General features: G+C 33.2%; 1 protein-coding gene across 11 annotated transcripts in view; it reads left to right on the forward strand.

The window, feature by feature from the left end:
* Positions 1–14,034, forward strand: part of STAG2 (stromal antigen 2) — a 136,519-nt gene that overhangs the window by 98,581 nt on the left and 23,904 nt on the right. For all 11 annotated transcript variants that reach the window (XM_038588251.1, XM_038588250.1, XM_038588246.1 and 8 more), the window contains 9 exons: positions 336–428; positions 556–645; positions 1,214–1,417; positions 3,145–3,215; positions 3,514–3,601; positions 3,695–3,775; positions 5,829–5,921; positions 8,672–8,846; positions 13,515–13,654. In XM_038588251.1, the coding sequence (XP_038444179.1) occupies positions 336–428; positions 556–645; positions 1,214–1,417; positions 3,145–3,215; positions 3,514–3,601; positions 3,695–3,775; positions 5,829–5,921; positions 8,672–8,846; positions 13,515–13,654 (1,035 nt within the window). The remainder of the gene's footprint in view (positions 1–335; positions 429–555; positions 646–1,213; positions 1,418–3,144; positions 3,216–3,513; positions 3,602–3,694; positions 3,776–5,828; positions 5,922–8,671; positions 8,847–13,514; positions 13,655–14,034) is intronic.

Raw genomic sequence — 14,034 nt, forward strand, 5'->3', positions numbered from 1 at the left:
ACTTAATCCCATTATTATATAAGCTTCTAAACTACACTTCCTATTCCTAACTGCTCTTTATTTGTCTAATGGTAGATTTGATTAGTCTAATTGAGTATTGATCTTGTCTCTAGAAATATTCATAGTTTTTTGTTGTTATTTTAGGTGGTTTTTAAAAAAATATTGTGCAAATTACTCTCTGTCATTCTTGGGTTTCAAGTTTTATAGTAAAAATTTTAGTATCCATCATTTAAAATATAGTTTCATTACTTACTTTGTATGTCTTAGCTTAAACTTTGAGCACCTACCAATGTTAATAGGTTTAATAAATACTTGAAAGCATTGTGTTACTTCAGGTGCTGACAGCAAAGGAGAAGAAGACCCAGTTGGATGACAGGACAAAAATCACTGAACTTTTTGCTGTGGCCCTTCCTCAGTTATTAGCTAAGGTAAGTTTGTATAATAGAAGAGTATTTGCAAGAAATTGCAGATTTTGTTTGGAAATGTCAAACATTTTTATCATGTTTACTTAACATTATTGTGATATTTTGACATGATTTTTTTTTTATTTCAAAGTACTCCGTAGATGCAGAAAAGGTGACTAACTTGTTGCAGTTGCCTCAGTATTTTGATTTGGAGATATATACCACTGGACGATTAGAAAAGGTATAGTGTATTCTCTGTATAAAAACACCTTGAAGAAAAACTAGCATTTTAGTTCATCTTCTAACCCTGTTTGTGTATATTTTTGGAACTTCTAATGTTAAAGGAAACTACTACATTTTATATATCTTCTTCATTTTTTATAAGTTGGATTTGTAGTGAGGCTTCCCTCTGATTCATGGCATAGCCATGCTCTCATTCCTAGCCAGTATGTGACTATATCTGAGAGATTTATGGAGATTGAAGGTAGATAACTGGCTAATAACAGTAAAACAAAAACAGGTAATGTTTATTGAATACTTTTACTACGTTCCAGCAACTATTATAATTTCTTTGTATTAAAATTCTCAACAAAAGCCTATGAGGTAGGTAATATTATTCCCATTAAAGCTGAGGATAGAAGTATGGGTGGGTCAGTTTATTTACGATAAGTAGGAAAATACATCAAAATATATGCCCTACTTGTTGTAGAGTTACTATTTTTTAAGCTTTTCACTGCAATAGTGTAGTCTTTCTGTCCCTATTATGTACCTTAGTTTTTTTTTAATGAAAAATAACTTTGATTTTGCAGCATTTGGATGCCTTATTACGACAGATCCGGAATATCGTAGAGAAGCACACAGATACAGATGTTTTGGAAGCATGTTCTAAAACTTACCATGCACTCTGTAATGAAGAGTTCACAATCTTCAACAGGGTAGATATTTCAAGAAGTCAACTGATAGATGAGTTGGCAGATAAATTTAACCGGCTTCTTGAAGATTTTCTGCAAGAGGTATATATTACAAGTATTTTGTCAGTTGGGTCCCTCTCCTTCAGTAACTGAATTAGTCACACCAGTCCTGGTGATAGTCCCAGCAGTACGTTGAAAAATTTCAGACTTTGTCTTTGATTCATCATGCTACTGTTAATCCTCCACCAAAATGGTAAGGTGGTAAGAATCTGTGACTTGGAGAAGTTGAAAGCGAAACTAATATCCGTTTCCCTCTGTTTTTTTCAATTTTAAAGAAATTTCAGAAGTTACCAGGGTTTTGCTGAACTAGAGGCTATTAGGCAACATGGTATAAATGGAACAGAAAAGGAGAGCTAGACTATGACCATATAGCTTCAAAAAGTAGGCTGTTTCTTAGTGTTAGTAAGGAAAGGTAATTAATGATCTTTCATACTGTAAAGCCTTGATAAATTGGTGTTATAGTCCCTGTTGATTTTGGGGTTTCCGATGTTCTATTTCCAAAGAAAGTACAGCATTCAAAAACACTTCTAGGATTTTTTAAAACTTTTATCTTTTCTGGAAATATGTACTTAAAACAATTTAATTGACGTGTATAAAGTGAAGTCATAATTCTCATATCACTGCATTTAGCCTTTTCCACATCAATTTTGTCATTAATGTTGCAGAAGTCATATGGACTTTGTAATTTTTCAGTTTTCTTGTTTAACACCTATTTCTGTAGCTTTCTTCTTTTTTCTTTTTTTTCTTTCTTTTGTGTGTGTAACATTCCATGCTTACTAAGTTTTGCTTAACTGGAGGTTTGTGCAAATAAGTTAATGGACAGCGATCACATTCTTAAAAAATTTAATGGCCCTACTCTTGGCTATATATGATTGTGATTAGTACGAGTTAATTTAAAATCAAGCAATGGCTTAAGTTTAATTATGCTGAAAAATCAAAGTTTAGAAATAAGCATTTTTTGGGAGACTTGGGGTCTAGTACAGTATGTTTGATAGTGTTTAAAAAATTTATGTTTCATGCAGTAAGACTCATAGAATTTTCAAAAATTTAAGTTACTCTCAATTGGAAAATTGATACCCAGGGATCGGTGGCTCAGCGGTTCAGCGCCTGCCTTCGGCCTAGGGCATGATGCTGGAGTCCCAGGATTGAGTCCCACATCAGGCTACCTGCATGGAACCTGCTTCTCCCTCTGCCTGTGTCTCTGCCTGCACCTCTGCGTGTGTGTGTGTGTGTGTGTGTGTGTGTGTGTGTGTGTGTGTCATGAATAAATAAATAAAATCTTAAAAAAAAGAAATTTGATGCCCAGAAAGGACTACCACATATCTAGTCTTTATTCAGAAGGTTTTTCCCAGATTGTTATTGGTCTGATATATCTTTGTTGAGCACTATTTTGTTCATTTAGGTTTTATCTTTTAGGTCTTTATGATCTCTCACTTGTCCTTTACTATATTTTTCTGTATTGTCCTAATGCATTTTTTACTATGAAAGTAAATGTCTTCATAGGTTAGTGTCAGGATTACTTTAAGGGAGAGAGGAGATTGTCATTCAGTGTTTCTCTCTTGGGTGTAATGTACCCATGATAACAACTCTGTTGACTCATTACTTGGGCCATATTACTTTAAATTTGGACAGATGTAGGTATTGAATGGCAAAGTTAATTTGTGGTGTTAAGTGATTCTTCTCAAGGTGGTATCATCAATGTGATAGCCTAAGATTTTTCACTTTGGTGGTTATTGAGATTTAATATTGTATATAATTAATTTTCATAGGGCGAAGAACCTGATGAAGATGATGCATATCAGGTATTGTCAACATTGAAGAGAATCACTGCTTTTCATAAGTAAGTTCAATTTTAAGGTTTCTGATTCCTTGCATGTTTTAGGGTTATAATATTATTAGATTCTGGTAGATTTCTTGTGCTTTTATGTAAAAAGTAGTTGATAGAGTCATGTTTTGAATTGGGGAATAATTGACAAATTATCAACCAGCATACTTTTTAAAAAATACAATTTTGTTGTTGTTATGGGTGCATGTTACAGAGTTTTCTATATTTACTTTGATAGCATTTTGTTGACGTTCAAGTCCAGAATAAAAGTGATTAAGCTTAACTTTTAAATATAACTTATTCTTTTTTACAGTGCCCATGATCTTTCAAAGTGGGATTTGTTTGCTTGTAATTACAAACTTTTGAAAACCGGAATTGAAAATGGAGACATGCCTGAGCAGGTTTTTATTTATTTTCAAGTTACATATTTAACTTTGAGAATGAAGACTTGTGACTTTTTAATTTTAACTGCATTATCTTGCTTCTTTTTACAGATTGTTATTCATGCACTGCAGTGTACTCACTATGTAATCCTTTGGCAGCTTGCAAAGATCACTGAAAGCAGCTCTACGAAGGTTTGTGGTGGGCCCGTGGAGTTCTTTTTACATTAAATATCATTAACATTTTTCTGCAAACTCTTAATAAGATCGATTATTTCAGTAAAGTCTTGCTTATTTCTAAATTACCATTTAGACATGTATACCATTAGAAAGTTTTGTTTGTAGTTTGATGTATATTCAATGAAAGAACATTAATGTATATTTCAAGGTCTGATTTTAAATTTAAAAAATTTCGCATTTTAAGGTGGCATAATTAATATATTTCCATATACTGAAAAGTATTGAGAACATAATAGAAATACAGATTTTGTAAATTATGATGAAGGGCTTTTGAAACGAGCATACAGGGATGCCTGGGTGACTCAATGGTTGAGCGTCTGCCGTTGTCTCAGGACGTGATCCCGGGGTATTAGGAGGATCAAGTCTGCATTGGGCTCCCTTCAGGGAGCCTGTGTCTCTGCCTCTTTCTCTGTCTCTCATGAATAAATAAATAAAATCTTAAAAAAATAAGTATATAGCTATTGGATTATATAAATGGATGATAACAAGACAGCTACCTCTAGATCTGCATATGCCCAGTATTGTTTTAGAATCAGTTTTCATACCCAGGATCTTTCTTTATTTTTTTAAATTTTTTATTTATTTATGATAGTCACAGAGAGAGTGAGAGAGAGAGAGAGAGAGAGGCAGAGACACAGGCAGAGGGAGAAGCAGGCTCCATGCACCGGGAGCCCGACGTGGGACTTGATCCCGGGTCTCCAGGATCGCGCCCTGGGCCAAAGGCAGGCGCTAAACTGTGCGCCACCCAGGGTTCCCACCCAGGATCTTTCTATTGATGTTACAGATTAACTGTAAATCATTTTCTAGTTGAATATAATATGCCAGCTCTTAGGTAATAGAATTTTCAGAATTTTGTCCATAATGGTAGTCTTTAATGTGTTTAGTAATTGAACTAAACAGTACTGCCCTTTTCATTTGTAACTGAGCCACCCACGTGTCCCTTGCCTTTTTCATTTGTAAACTGGAAACTTAAACATTGTATTTGTAGTAGATATAGCCTTAAGTATTATTTGGGTACATTTTTGTAAATATTATGCAATATCTAGGAGATAGAGAATTAGTTCATAGCTTTTTTCCTCAAAAACAATTGTTTTGATAAACTTTCTTTTGTGTAAAAATCACAGAATAATTTTAAATGCTTAGAATTTCCCTGAGCTTTTAAAGTGGAAGATACCATTATATCCACAAATGGGTATTTTCCCTTGAAAAGGTAATTCAGTATAGTTGTTAGTGTTTTTTTTTTCTTGTCAAACACCCAAGAAATTTATTTAACTCAATATCAAGTTTATAGTAGGAATAACAACCATATTAGCAGATATGATTGCTCATCTAAGTCAGAAGCATTGAATGAATTAAAATGGGAAAAAAGATTAAATTTTGAGTAGAGGGAAAGGGGTAAAAATGTCACTAAATACAAAATTATTCTCAAGCTTGTTTGTTTTCTTTACCAAATAAATCAAGTTAAACTTATTTTTAGGAAAAGATTTATCTTTTTAATATAAGTTTACAAGACATTAAAATTTTTAACTGCGAGTAATACCACCAAACTGATTTTTGTCCATCTCTATTTTTAAAAAGTACAACTGGTATTCTTTAAGAAATGAAAGATGCTGTCTCTTTTATTAATTAATTTCTTCTGTTCATCAATTGGCTACCCTTCACATTACAAAATGAGGATGGAGCATTAATCTTTACTCTTTAAGCATTCTGAGCTAGTAGATCTGTTAAAGATAGCCATATACAATCATATAGGTTTTCTTATTCTAAAGGACCCAGACCACTTAGGATATTATCCATTAATATACCTGGTATTTTTAAGGCTACAGTCTATTGCAATTTTTAAGAAAAATGCTAATTTGTTCTTTTTCCTTTCTGATAAGTAATAAACAAGAATTTAAGTCTAATGTAGAAGCAGAGTAAAGTTAAATATATTATATTTTATGTAATTTTAAGTATCTTAAGTACTAAATGAGGTTTTTATACAATTGTTCTTGTTATATTTTTCAAGGAGGACTTGCTGCGTTTAAAGAAACAGATGAGGGTATTCTGTCAGATATGTCAGCATTACCTGACCAACGTGAATACTACTGTTAAGGAACAGGTTAGTAATGACCCTAGATAGCCATCTTTTGTAAGCAATCTTTAATAAATATCTAAACTAATACAGAAAATTTAAGTAATACTGAGATGTGCAAAGTAGAAACATCTGTCCATCTGTATTAGGCAAAGCTCAAAAAATAGATTAATTTCATATGGAGTTTATAAATAGTATTATAGATTGCCCTCATTGTGGTTATTCTGTTGTTATTTCTTTATGACTCACTTGACAAACAGATCATATATACAAATTAGATGTATGAAATTATGTAAATCATTCTTGGAAATTAACAAGTACAAGTATGCCTTCAGGGAGGGAAACTGGTCTATATATATGGTTTTGTCATCTCCGAGAATATTATCAGGTAGATTCTGACATTCCTGCCCATCCTGATTGTGTATGTTATTTTTTCTTTTGTGGACTTTGAGATAAAAATTTTATTTTATTTTTATTATTATTTTTTGAGATAAAAATTTTAATCATTTCCCTGCTTTCAGAGTGTTACCTTCCCAGTTCATATGCCCTCATGCCATTACTGTTAACCTCCTGATTCTGGAAATAACATTGTTAACTGCTACCATCAGTGGTTTTCGCATCTGTAAAATGAATTTTGATCCTGGGACTGAGAGTCTATTTAGTTTTAATTCTCTAATAGAGAATTAAGCTTTTTTGGACATATGCTTTTTTAAATGCTTCTGTGGAGAAGGCAGTTTTATAATCATAATAAATTAATAATGATACAAAATAGTTTTGGTGATTTCAAGGTTTTTTGGCCATTTTATTCTCCTTAACCTTTGCATATTGGGATAGAGCCCCATCCGTCATCACATGTGCTATTTTCAGCAATTTGTGTTATGTTGGGTACTGTTTGTTTATTTTTTTATTTTGGGGAGATACTATTTAAATAAGGGTGTATTTACTTAAAGGCTGTGAAAGTAGTTCAGGTATAGTCATCCAAGTATAAAGCGATCAGTAAAGTCGTTCAACCTTTGTGATTGTCACTTGTCTTCATTTTATTTTAAAATATCGAAACTAATTTTAGTGAAATACATTTGGAGTTTTATAGTTAAAAATTCACATTCAATATCCAGCCATTAATTTATTTTTCTTCTTACTTCCAACTCCCTTTTGTCCCTCCTATACATATATGCTTGGGCATAAATAAATTAGAAGTTAATAAATGGGCAAGATACAGTTATTGGCTTAGACATTTTTCTTGCGAAAGTATGAAGTTTATTTCTATAATTATTACATTGCTGAATTCTGCAGTTTTAAGTATGTAGTTTTGAATTATAGCAATAAAGGGTTTGGAAATTTAATTTTTGAAAAATTCACATGAAAGGAACAAAAGTTTCTGTAGGTGGTAAATTGAATTTAGAGTTAAACTCAGGATAGGATTTTAATGAGGTATACATAAATCCAAAGTTAGTAGCATGAAATATTCCTTTATGTTTTCATATGCCACCAAGATACTCAGCTTAATATTCCCAAATTCTTACAGTGTTAACACAATTCCTTATGGGTTATCTTAACGTAACCTCCTATATAGTCTGTTGTTCAGGCCTTGGCAATTAATTATTTGGTCATGAAATATCTTGTATGTCAGTCTTCCTAACAACTTCCAGAAATATGTCCTAGTCAGTTCACTTGACCTGTTAGTTCACCTTGTTAGTAAATATCACCGTGCTTATCCCTTTTGTTTTCTTACTGTGTATGTTGCACAATTTTTTGTAAACTCAGATATACTGATGGGTATAAATGACTACTGTAGTAGTAAAATGAGGAAAGCCTGAAAGAAGAATTAAAGGGATAAAGGAAAGAGAAAAAAGTTAAATGTGGTTAGTTCCAAAAAGATAAAGACCTCATTGAGATATGCTTTGTGCTCTGTATTATGAATCTGTCTAGCAGTAGTCTTCCTTTAAGTGTAATTTGCTATTGACTTTGCGACCCCCAAATTTTATTTCTGTTACCTTTTCCCAACAGATAATTAAATTTCCAGTTTTCTTCTGAATATTTTTACCAGTGTTTGACTCCATTTAAAACTCCTGACTGAATGAATGAATGAATGAATGAATAAATAAATAAATAAATAAATAAATAAATAAATAAATAAATAAATAAAATAAAATAAAATAAAATAAAACTCCTGACAGTTTTTATAAAGCTCCCTAAGATCTAACTTTGACTTTATTATGATATTATCAGATTTGTCTGATGAATAATAAGCAGGCACATAATTCGTTGTGTTTGTACTTAATCACCACACATATTGAATGAGAGTGCTTAAAATGTATCAAGTACTTTGTGATCCCTCTTCTAGGAGATAATCTCCTTTGTAGAAGTTTTTGTCTTCCATAGAGAAAACAAATGGGACCAGGTTTATATGTTATTTTATATTTAGGAATGTATACCACGAGACATTGTCAAACAGTGTAGAGTGGGATTTGGATTCAGAAAACTTAAGGCTGAGTCCTGACAGCATGTTCTGATAGTATTAACATACTGTACAAGTCACTTAGAGTTGCTGAAAATAATATTTGTGGAATTATCTTGTAGTTAGTGAAGCATGATTATATCTACTAGTAATCATTATTACTAAAATTACCTTCCTCAGCCTTAAAAACTTAGGAAAATACTACACACTGATTTTTCTTAAGAGATGGATTCTCTTTCTGTGTAAATATGTTACTTGTAACAGTTGGTGAGAAACCTTGGATTATAACATGCTGTACTGTTTTTATTTTTTTTAATAGGCTTTCACTATTCTCTGTGATATTCTGATGATCTTCAGCCATCAAATTATGTCAGGAGGGCGTGACATGTTAGAACCATTAGTTTACACCCCTGATTCTTCATTGCAGTCTGAGTTGCTCAGCTTTATTCTGGATCATGTCTTCATTGAACAGGATGATGATAATAACAGTGCAGGTAATTTTATTGGCATCTTTTTGTTAAGTCTTTGCATCCACCATAAATTTAACAGTGATATAAAGTGTTACAATACTATTTGATATTTTATTCTGAAAACATAAAAAACAAAGATCCATGTTCCAGCACATTTGTATTAATTTTTTGTAATACTGTAAAAACACATTGAGGAATGTGACTTGTGTAGTGCCTGGTACGTACTCAATAAAATTTACTCACTTTTCCCCTGAGTCATTGCTAATACCAGTTTTCAGGTAGTTTGAGCAGAATAAAGTATTAACTGACATTAATGTTGTATACATTTATAACAGGTTTTCATATTTTGAGGTGGTATTAAACTCTGAAATTTCTCAAGGTTAAAAGATGTTTGAAATTGTTCTGTAAATGTCTGGGGCAGTACAGAATGTTCACAGGAAAATAATTGTACCAACCTTGCCTACTGTTAAGTTACTCTTTCTACCCTAATTACATACAAGATGACTTACTTGAGCAAGAGGTCATGAAAAAACAGTATTGGGTACCTTCTTTCTGGGTTTTGTTTTAATTTGGAGTTATACTTGAAGGACAACATAGTATCAATATATGTGAATCTCCATACATATACTGACACATCACTGTAAATTAGATTCTAAATACATGTAATTCTAGACCTGGCTTGTAGCTTATTTTCAGTAAAGAACTTTGTTATCAAGTATTTAAAACTTAGAAGAGAATTGAGAAACCTAGAGTAGCAAAAAACAGTTGTCAAAAATCCAAGCAATAAAGTTTATGTACTTAAGATTTTTTATCTTTGAATTGATAGTTTACTTATACTATGTATTTATTTACTTGCTTATTTTTAAAGATTTTATTTATTTATTCATGAGAGAGACAGGCAGAGGGAGAAGCCCGCTCCAAGCAAGGACCCTGATGTGGGACTTGATCCCGGGTCTCCAGGATCATGCCATGGGCTGAAGGTGGTGCTAAACCACTGAACCACCTGGGCTGCCCTACGCTTTTATTTTTAACGTTTATTTGACATTTATTGGTCAGCAGGCAATATATGGGGTGCTATGGGTATCCAAAAATGAGACAAGGGTTTTCCTTTAAAAATTCAATTCAATGGGCGCCTGGGTGGCTCACTCAGTTAAGCATCTGCCTTGGGCTCAGGTTATGATCCCAATATCCTGGGATTCTGGGATTATCCTGGTATTGAGCTCCACATTGATTGGGCTCCCTCTCAGCGGGGAGCCTCTTTTTCTTTCTCCTTCTGCTGTTCCTCCTGCTTTGCTCTCTGTCAATTAAATAATTTTTTTTTAAACAAAAGAATTCAAGTGGAAAAGACATCTAAAAACAATGCGATTTGATAATAGAAGCATGTATACATTGTTGTGGGCATGTAGAGGAAGTTTTAAGCAGTCTGGGAGTCCAAACACCATTGAAATAAGCTAACATCTGAATTGGATTCTAAAACATGAGTAGGAGTTTTTAAAACTTCTATGGGAAAGCATAGTTGTATTCTAAAAATTGATACAAAATCAGTTGTGGTTCATAACCCTTTTGTTATAGTTTGAGGGACTGGCCTCTCTGCTTCATTTATACCATGGCACTAGAAGAGAATAAGCTTGCCAATACTTCTAAATTTTCTAGGAGCTTTTTGAAATTATGCTCAGTCTTACCTCCTTAGATTACCCCCTCCCCCATTTATACTTTAAAAATGAAATATATTCCAGTTTTGGGGGGAAAATGTAAAATATGACATACTTGTCCATACCTACCACCAGCATTTGTCAAATTTTGCTGTTCATTACTGATTTTTTTTTAAGGGAATAAAGTATAGATACAAAAGAAGTCCTCATTTATATCCCTGCCCAATCCTAATTATTCTTTTTCCCTGGAGATAACTGCTATCCTGAATTTGTTGCTATCATGCCTTTGCATTTTAATTTTGTTATACCAAAAAAAAATTTTGTTATACCAGGAGTTTATCTGTTAACAATGTATCATTTATTTTCTGTGCTAGCTTCCATATAAATGGTATTATGTTGAACATTTTATTTTGCATCTTGCTTTTTTGCATTAACATTTTTGAAATTTTTCAGTGTTGACATATGGTTATAGCTTATTCATCTTGACTGCTGAATATTATATAATATGAATTAACCCTACTTTATCCTTTCTTTAAAAAATTTTATTTATTCATTTTAGAGAGTGTGCAAGCGGGAAGAGGTAGAGGGGGGAGAGGGAAAGAATCTGAAGCTGACTGTGCACTGAGCACTGAGCCCAACGCAGGTCTCAATCCCATGACCATGAGACCATGACCTGAGCCAAAACCAAGAGTTGGACGTTTAACTGACTGAGCCATCCAAGCACCCCTACTTTATCCATTTTTTATATTGATGAACATTTGTTTTTAGTGTTTTCCCTATTATAAATAGTGTTATAAGGAATGTTCTTATACTTACCTCCTTGAGCACGTGTGCAAATGCTTTTCTAGTGCCTACTTAAGAGTGGAATTGTCAGATTATATAGTCTATGTGCATCTTAAAATTGACCACATGTTGTAGTAATGTTCTCCAAAAACAGTCGTATTGTTTTATTCTCCCACCAGCAGCATGAGATTCAATTGCTTTTCTTTCTCCTCTAACCCCTGGTGTTGTAGAACCATGATTATTTAATTTGTTGGCCCACATTAGGTGAGAAGGAGATAGTAAAAGACAATGCTTCTAGAGGCCCTGGCACAGGCAGCCTGGGTGGCTCAGCGGTTTAGCGCTGCCTTCAGCCCAGGGCCTGATCCTGGAGACCCAGGATCGAGTCCCACAGTGGGCTCCCTGCATGGAGCCTGCTTCTCCCTCTGCCTGTCTCTCTCTCTCTCTCTCTCTCATAAATAAAATCTTTTTTAAAAAAATAGAGGCACTGGCAACACAGAATAATAATGGCACTTGATATCTATGAAAGGCCTAGTGTGTTAGATACTTTTCTAACATTCTTTAATCCCCACAAAAAGAAAAGGTGGCTAGTTTTGGACAAAGAGGTAAAAAAAACTCAAGGCTTCTTACTGGCTCAGTCAGAAGAACATGTGACTTGATTTCAGGGTCATGAATTCAAGGCCTATGTTGGGTTGTAAAGATTACCCCCCCACACACACACACACAACTTAGAAAAACAAGGTGAAAACTCCCCAAAATCAGAGCTCAAAAACTCTCTGTGTGATTTAGTCTGTAGCGGGAAAACATCTATATAAGAGTACTTCCTAAGAGTAGTATTGAACAGTGATTGGAAGTGGTATTGTATAGAAATCCATTATCATCATGGAGACATTTAGAAAAAGCATACACATTCACTGTAATCTTTCAAAAGAGTAAACAAAACATTTTAGGTTTCTAAGCAAATGGCTTTGGAATTCTGAAATATGCACTTGGGATAACAAAACTTTTTCTGATGATCTGTCTTAAACTACCATTCTCAAAATTTCGCTTTAACTTACTAGCAGTTATTGAGGATCATTAGAGATAGGGTAAAGTAAACGTTTGTTTTATGTTTTTATTTTCTCCTTTTTAGAGGTTTTATTAGAATGAGGCAGATTACCCTTATGTAGGGAACCCATTGTATCTGTGCCTAGGTGAAATGTGCCTATTTTCAGTCTTTTAGGGGAGAATTTCAACTCCTAATTTACTGGTATGTTTACAGACATCAGTTATATATCGGCATTGAGACCAAATGATAAACATTTGTTTTAAATAACATTCTTATTTTACACAAATTATTTTTTTGTATTGGGAATCTTATATTGACGACCTGACAGGAAATAACACCTAGCAGTTCTCAAAGGAGATAATATAAATAGCTAAAAATGCATGGAAAAACTTGGACTTTACTGCTAACCAAAGAAATGTAAATCAAAATAAGACAGTTTTTAATAAGTAATTTTGTTTGAAATTTTGCACAGAGGAAAATTCTTTACATAGGTTCTTATGTAAAAGGCTTCATCACAATTTTATTTGCAACATCAAATAGTTAGAAACAATCTTTTGGCAGGACTTGGAGGCTATAGTCTGGCTTCCTTGACTACAAAGTTGGAAATAAGTCTATTTTCTTGATAACTCTAAATCTGAACATCTCACATAGTGTATCAGAGCAGAAATATGTGAAGTTTTCTTAAAAAGAATAGTTCCTAGATCAGACTTAGTGAATATATGTCATATGTATAAAATAAGTACGTGTTAATAAGAGTTGGAGTTAAGGTGGGATGGGGTTATCCCTGGAAGGGATAGGATAATTTCTGAGGTTGGCTGCCTTCCCTGTGAAGAGCTTTAAACAACAGACATTGAATATGCAGACCTCATTGGCATGCTATCCTATTAGGGAAGTGGGTGAATGCGTTAGGCAAGCTCAGCCTGACTTCACTAAACATCAGTTCATCTCTGACTCACTCCACTTGTTCTTGTTACATGTTTAGTAAACAGCCTTATGATTACTATTTGAGTTCTCAAAAATTTTGTCTATTGGGATTAATGGACTGATCATTCACTGAGATATTGAGTGATTATAATTTGGATTTTATTTAAATGCGTGTACCATATTTTTCAAATTCTCCCAAATAAAGGTATTTTATAGTGAGAATTAAAAAAATACATATGGCTGAAGTAAAATACAGATGGCTTAATGTTTGTAACTTTTTTCCCCCAGATGGTCAGCAGGAGGATGAAGCCAGTAAAATTGAAGCTTTGCACAAGAGGAGAAATTTACTTGCAGCATTTTGTAAGCTAATTGTATATACTGTGGTGGAGATGAATACAGCTGCAGATATCTTCAAGCAGTATATGAAGGTAAAGTTGAAAAATGGATAGCAACTTATTTTTATAATGCTTAAAGGAAAATGTAACACTTGCTTTTATGCTTGATTGCCATTAAATTTTTTAAATAGTAAATTACTTTTCTAGCATAAAATAAATTTCTTTTAAAATTTAATGTTTTTGGTAGTATTACCTCATACTTCTAGTCTTGGGTTTATTGAGTTTATTTCATTTAGAATATTGGGACCATCTTGTCTTGGGTTAACGATCACTATTAGAAATTACCTTTGGGTTTAGTTTAAGATAACAGGATGGTGTTCCTCCTCTGCTTTATAATAGCATAAAAAGGGTATTGTTCTAGGAGTCAGGAGACCTAGCTGCTATAGTTTTGGCTTGGTTATAATGCATTCATG

This window comes from Canis lupus, chromosome X (assembly GCF_011100685.1).
Source record: "Canis lupus familiaris isolate Mischka breed German Shepherd chromosome X, alternate assembly UU_Cfam_GSD_1.0, whole genome shotgun sequence".
NCBI classification, from domain to species: Eukaryota; Metazoa; Chordata; class Mammalia; order Carnivora; family Canidae; genus Canis; species Canis lupus.